At 44.7% G+C, this 7,429-nt stretch overlaps 1 protein-coding gene across 2 annotated transcripts in view; it reads right to left on the bottom strand.

Annotated features, from left to right (window-relative positions):
* nedd9 (neural precursor cell expressed, developmentally down-regulated 9) overlaps positions 1-6,950 on the bottom strand; it is a 29,029-nt gene extending 22,079 nt beyond the window's left edge. The window contains exon 1 of one of the 2 annotated variants that reach the window (XM_078290392.1): positions 6,908-6,950. Coding sequence is in view for 1 of the 2 variants with exons in the window: in XM_071901387.2 (XP_071757488.2) it covers positions 4,998-5,009 (12 nt within the window). In the remaining variant the exon portion in view is untranslated. Of the gene's footprint in view, positions 1-4,997; positions 5,345-6,907 lie in introns of those variants that run through there. The other variant, XM_071901387.2, reaches the window with a different exon arrangement.
* Between the last annotated feature and the right edge of the window lie 479 nt (positions 6,951-7,429).

The following is a 7,429-nucleotide window of genomic DNA, read 5'->3' on the forward strand; positions in this document are numbered from 1 at the left end:
TTCAATGCCGATACCGATTACGAGTATGAAAGTTTAAGTATCGATCCGATCCATTACTTTTACTGAACAGTGCAGGCTTACTTCCTTAGTTTGGGGTCAATGGACAAAATTATTGAGATAAAATCCTTGTTTTTCCCACTGTTTGAGAAATACAGGCTTCTATGTGCCACAAATGCATAAAATCAAGACAGCTTGCTTTTTTTTCTTACATGTTACTCATGGCTTTCGGTATCAGATTTTAGTCTTGGGTAAAATCTCCGATACCGATATTCCGTTTTAGCCGGGTATCGGCACCGATACCGATACCAGTATCGGTATCGGTGCATCCCTAATTATAACTACTAATCTGTTTCTTCACTTATCCTGTATGGCACATGTATGAGATGCACATACACATGCACAGGGATGAGAGCAGGCAGGGGTTCAGTGGACACTTTGACAGCCATCTATTCACTGTCTGCTGCAGGGATCAAACCTCTCACACTCTTGTTTACAGCATGGACTCTCTGACCACCGGGCCACAAAACATGCCATTATCAAAAGAAATACCCATTGGTTTGCTGAGTCAGACCAGAGACACGCCCAAAGCACAGACACAACCTCTGACAGCACTACAAACACACTTTTCAAAGCACAAACAGAACGACAGCGGTTGTGCGCACTAATTCAAGGTGCCGGTGGTAAAAAAAAACAACACTTTTCTCCCCCTGTGTTCCCAGCTGTCAAGGCTCCTCTTATCTGACATGAGGACAGGCTCTCCGCAGGGCTGCACTAAAAGTTGACACAGGGCCCTCTAGGTCTTGAGAGATGTTCCTGCTAAATAGTTGGCATTCCTCAGGGGAAAGGGGGGGTGGCAGAAATGATTTCCGCCAAAGGTTAAACATGGAAATGATTATGTGCATTGTTGCTGATGTTGGGCAGTTTCTTTTTTTCTCCTTTTCTGGATGCCATGAGCAAACAATGTAGTCTGTCTCCCCGCCGACCGTTTTTCAAATGGTAATGCTTGGCCCACGGTGCGAGGGCACAGCGGGGGGGCGGGGGGCGGGGGGGGGAGCGACCGCTATTCATTCAGACTGGGGGGAAAACACTGAAAGTCCTGCGCTGGGCTGGGCTGGACTGGGGGCAACGAGACCGAGAATCCTGAAATATGTTGACAGAGACCTGGAGGAATATCGCTGAAAAAAACCCAACCAACGTTTTGCACATGTCATAGAACGATAATAACGTCGCTTTTTTTAATAATGAATGGAATAGTTTAGGGTCTGGGTTGAATTCATCGTAATAAAATTACAAGATAGAAAGGCCTTGGAAATTGGGGAAAAAGCCACATGGAAAAGCCATTTCACTGCTTAAATATGTTTGTAAAACTTGCGTAGGCTTCTCCCACAGTGAGAGGCCGATCGTGAGAGAGAGCCACTGCTAACAGAGGAGACGACTGTTTGCCCGGTGGCTCAAGTTTTGCTCCATGAATAAACCCTGTTCTTCTTTTCGGAGAATACAAACGTCTCTGGAGAAGTGCTCTTTCCACACAATGCCACCCCTGCATAACCAAACACACACACACACACACACACAGCACAGAAGTAAAAAGACTTAGTATCCCGGTGTGCCCCCGCTGCCAGACGAACCCTCATTAACAATGTAAAGGGGCACCTTGAAACAATCATGTGCATCTCCTGAACAACCTTCCCATGCACGATCGCCTGGAATGCTCTCGTTCTCATGGGGCGCTCCTCGACCTCCCGGCTCCCATCCCCCAATACTTCCAGCTCTGTTTGCCCTCTCAGTCCCCCCACAACTTCCTATCCCTTTCATTTTCTGGCCCTTTCAGCATCAGAAATCCTCCTCCCTCCTCCCTCCCTCCTCCCTTCGATCACTGGCTCTGAGAACAATGTCTGCCTCGCTCTCCTCCAGCTCCCTCTCTTTGGACCAGTGCCTGGAACCTGAACCCATAAAAAAGAAACACTGACACACACACACACACACACACACACACACATACAGGCCAGAACATGGGTTCACCTAATCACTCTTCACTGTGGTTGTGAAGCTATTTCTGCTACAGTTACGTAAGCTACAAAAGAATGAGTTAAAAGGAGGTGGAAGTGTATGGGCGTGTAGACCGATATGTGAGTGTACTGTGCTACTATTGGAAGACTGGGAGGGGGCTAATTTCCTTCTTTTGCCCCAGAAAAGCAAAGTTGTGTTGTAACACTCTTAACTGCCACAGGCATCAGATCTCTCTCTCTCTCTCTCCCTCTCTATCTCTCTCTATCGCTGTCAGTCTCGGAAATCCGTGGGCCTCACTACGGCTGTAAGAGATCCGCCTGTGTGCGGACTCATCAGGGGGATTAGACGCATTAGGTGACCTATGGAAGACAAGCCATCCCTTTACACCTGCACACCTGTTGGAAACCGTCTCTAATGTCAAAAGGGAGAAACACACTTGTGGCCAGACTTGCCGCCTCCTCCTGGTTCCACCGCAGTCGGCGGCGCCGGACCTCAGTCAGGACATGTGACAGGGCGCCGACCGCCGCTGCACTTACCGTAGTTAAGCTTCCGTGGAAACATTACCACTCTGTCAGGAAGGGGGACACTTAATATAGCTGTAAATAATTCATCCCGGTTAAGATGAAGAGCAAACGCCGCTATCTGATAGGGGGCATAAAGCCCTTTGTAACTATTTAACATAATTAAACTGGGATAAGGCGGCAGGGATTGAATCTGTGAGCGGCTGACTTGGGGGAAACTAAAACAAAAACACTGCAGATATGCTGACACAAAATGTGTAATGTAACCAGAGGTCAAACCCTCCTTGGCTGCCTGACCTAACACTTGGTGCCACCCGCCCTTCCTCTGACTACGTTGCATAATGCAGATAGGTTATCATAGGCAAAGAACACTGGCTGCGCTATTGCTACGCTCTCCCTACCTCACTCAAATATGTGGCAGAGCAGAGAGAGAGAGAGAGGGAGAGAGAGAGAGAGAGAGAGAGAGAAGTGGAGCAGCAGTTCTACGTCAGGAAGATTGCGTACTATACTGATCTCATCCAAACAGACAGATAACAGCCTGGAAAGACTGGCATTCATCAAGTTTCTCAAAATAGGCCTTCCTCTGATCAACAGGTAGTTCCACCTCCCTGATTAGGATGAAAGCAGTGATCAAGGAGTCCTGGTCAAAGTCACCATGCTTGATCACTACCTCCTTCCTACTCTGAAAAGGCTCGCTCAGCTCGGGCCCCCCGGTCTAACTGGCCCCGTGCCCAAACCATCACCACCATTACCTCCGTCCCGGGCTCTCTGCTCTGTGAACTGTGTACTGAACGGGACAATGAGTCAGTTAGGGACCATGACGCACATACACAGCGCACACGCCCACAAATCACAGAGCGGCTAGGAGAGACCAGGCTCACGAGGAACGGACCCGAATGAAAAAAAAGAAAAAAAAAAGATACAGCTGAACTAAACTGAACTAGCCTACATTAAGAGGGGCTCCTCTCACGTCTGGCGAGGCTTGAGCCAAACCCTGGCAACAGCAACTTCACACTCCAGAGAATAGCCAGAGAAATACTGAAGTCATTGCCCTCGATTCCCCTGAAATCACCAGAACACTTTTGCATGAGAGAGCAGAGTTTTTTGCTTCCCTAATATGGTACGCTGAGGCAGCCTTCAGGATCAAGCACATGGACCTAATGATGAAAGAAATCAGGGAGCAGGGAGATGACACTTAAAAAAAAAAAAAGGTATTAAAAGATGCTCCATATCCCAGCACCAACTCAGCTAGTCATCTCTTCCTAGCTGCCCTATATTCCCCAAATAGTGTTAAGCAGACAAAAGCATTCCATTCATGAAGCAAGCGTCCAAACCGGCTACCGCAGTCGGACGCTAATCTTCCCACTATCTTTGAGCTCCAGTGCCGTCCAGGGAATGTGCTGAATGAAAAGGGCCACGAGTTCGGAAGATGCCAACTTTCCATAGGAGCCAATCCAAAGCTTCCCGTGCCTCGGATGAAGCCGATACCAAAGCTGTACCGACTCAACAGCAAAATAAACCCCACTGACCAACAGTGACAGTGGAAATACGACGTCTGATAGCGTACGTGGTCAGAGAGTTTCCAAAAAGGGCCACAATGCAGATTTGACATTTAGTGAGGGCATGACTCACCTCCCACAACCCCCCCCCCCCCTCCCTTAAGCAAAAGTGTCAAATGAACTCAACTGAATGTCTCATTTGTGCGTCACCCTTGAATGTAAATAACAAAAAAAAAAACACTGGCCAAACAAAGCTGAAGGGAGCAGCAAGGGGGGGGTCATTGAAAGGGACATAAGTAATGGAGCGCAGCAGTAATGAATGTGCCAATGTGTCTTTTCACTGCTACCTAGTAATTTGAGTCGCAGCAAAATGTTCATTCCCCATAAATAGGCCACACAATAATATCAGTCATTGGCAGCAGGGACACTGGTGGGAAATCTGAGCTCCCAAAACAAGATATAAGTCTATCAATGGGGTTAAAAAACACACAATTTTTACACTGTCTGCTCTTATTTTTTTGGGGGCCCCAAGCAGTTAGGGGCCCCTTGAATTATCACCCCATTTCCGCCCCTGGGTTGCAGCGCATGTATGGATAGAGATGGTACATAAAAACACCAGACCCCTGTGGTGTTAATTCAGACATTTATACACAAAAATAACCCGTTTAATCAGATAATGACTTTAAAATCACTCAGACAGAGCAGACGATGTAAAAAGAAACCCGACAAAGCATCCTCTTGTTGTCACACCGACTCGGTAAGTGCAATTTCCCGTTCAAATTTTGAAACGACCCGATTAGATTCATCACAGAAGTTCAGTTACCGACATAAAACCAGGTGGGGAAAGTTTCAAATAATACCCTTTAACATATAATACCGTTTTTTAAGTTTTCAGAGTAGGCTTTTCAACACTGAGACAGAAAACTGCTGGTTTACAATCAAACTCATCGCATGCAGAAGCACTTACTTTGTATTTCATCTTGAGCGCCTTTACACCTCTTCTCTCTGACTCCGGGAAAAGTGTGAAATATCCGCTTTATCGCATCAAAGAGCGCACATCTGAATACTCAGCTGGAATATTTTAATTTCTGTGCGGTTAACTCGCCATCCAGGTTCAGTAACGGGGAAACAGACGCGGCAGAAATGTCTGTGAATCCGGGGCTCCTTCTACTCCTTCTACACCAGATTGCTCTTTACCACATTGACGGTCTGGTAGCTCATTTGCATACCGCGTTTCCTATTGGTCAGGGCAACATTCGGTCCCCTCCCCGCGCCCCTGCTGCAAAGGTTGACGTCATTATCACAATGGGCAGCACAGATCATCGTTGTAGACATTTACATCATAAGAATGATATCAGATTAACATTTATCTGCCAACTGCATAACTTTAGCTACTTTTTTTCTTTTTTTTGTTTCTTTTCTCTTTTCTTTTTTTTTTTACTGTATGACAGGTAGTAGCTGTGGTTGAAGTTTACCGGATGAAAAAAAAAAAAGAAGGTGCTTACTTTTCGGAGAAGAAACATTGACAGAGTGCAAAGGAAGTGTGATTATGAAGCACTTTTCTGTGCAAAGCCGAGCTTCCGTTTGTTTAAGAGGAAATTAACACCCATTGCCACTGAGGTGGCGATCATGATGACTTTTCTTTATGTTTTACAGTTACATTACAGGATATGCCACCTTAACACCACCCTCCCCCCCTTTCCACACATATATAAATAAATAAAAATAAGACACAAAGGATTTTTTTTTTGCCCCCAGAGCGTTTATCTTTGCCCTGCTATCCTGGTTCACAGAGTGCTGCTGCCCTGAAGGAGAATTTAAAGATCAATAACTCAAACATCAACTTACATGTTACAGCAGCACTGACTGCACCCAAACTAGACAGTATTTGCTCTCAAATGAAATCAGGTTTGGCCATATGGGATGGAAGAATGTGGGTAAAAATGAGTCTGAAGTTGTGTTTTTTTCTTGTCTGTCTTCTACTTTTATCTCTGCTACACTTAATTTCTATAAGAGACATTCTTCAGATTCAGGAAAAGTACAATCTGAACATGTAAACTGAAGTTGGGTAGGGTTCTGGGGGCGTTGAAATCCAGGGAGATGATGTACTGGTTTTGACAAATACTCTTTTCAAGGTCTGCTCACAAAACCTGCTACTTAGCTTTGCGTACTTTGGAGGGGATTAGGACAACATGAAGATTTCAGGTCTAAATTTTAACAGGTATGGTAATTTCCGCCTCCCTAAAAAAAAACCCTGCCAGTATGACTGTACAAACATAAAACTTGGCAGTATGATCAACACAGTTAGCCAAGCACACATTTGACCTGGAACTGATGCAATGTAATATATTATTGCATTCTCAATACTGAATATTCAAAATACTAAAAAGCCTGGCAGTAATTCTGCAATAGTTTATACAGAGTTTTTCCATATAGTCACATAATGGTAGATGTTAATCAAAATCAAAAAGGGACATATGGTTAACAAACCACATAATTGTATCATGTTAATTGCTGAATATACATGATACTGGTATTAAATGTTAGATCATGGTCAAACAGAAGAATAACACACTGACTTGAAAGGTAGACCTGTAAGCTTGTATTGCCCATGAAGCTACATTTCTATTTACTACTTTTCTATTTTGATGAAAATGCTAAAGTGACAGAATGCTTGGCATTTACTGAATTTCTTTCAGCTATCACAACATGACAGTTAACACCAGGCTATTCTCCCCAGTGACATTCCCAATAGATTCCTGATACTTGTGTTATGACAGCCAAATGCTTTTTAATGAAACTGTTAGTCCAACTGCAAACCTTTCATAAAGACCAAACAGATAGTTATTTAAAAGAGAGAAGTAGCCTCACCCAGACTTTAGTGCAGACAGTGCGGATGTCAGCAGAGAAGATGTCACCTCAGTACACAGAGGACAGTAAGTATGAGAAGTGAAAGGCAACACCCTAACATCATCAAGTGGCAGGAAGCCTTCCTCTCTTTAGCCTGCTGCAGCATCATACTAACACCTCACTGATGCACACAGCAGTACATACAAAACACATACCAACTACACACAAAGATCTGCAACAAGGCCACTGGCAGCTTATCAGCCACTGCACAGAAAACCCTTGGAAAAGGAAAGGAAAGTCCTCATCAGGCTTATTTCTGCTGCTTTAATTTCTCCTTTATGTTTCACACACAAACAGGCTTGAAGTAAATCTGCTTGTTTGTTATTGAGACTGTTTTCATTGTCAGTGCCTCTGCTATCAGGGTGACTTTAAAGGGGGAGAATATGCCTCTAATTAGCCCTTCTCTTATGTGTTTCCGAATGCTCTAATTTGTGTCAGCTCATTTATCACAATCATAGGGACCCTAACGGCTCTCATTGTCCCTGCTGA

This window comes from Centroberyx gerrardi, chromosome 19 (assembly GCF_048128805.1).
Source record: "Centroberyx gerrardi isolate f3 chromosome 19, fCenGer3.hap1.cur.20231027, whole genome shotgun sequence".
NCBI lineage: Eukaryota > Metazoa > Chordata > Actinopteri > Beryciformes > Berycidae > Centroberyx > Centroberyx gerrardi.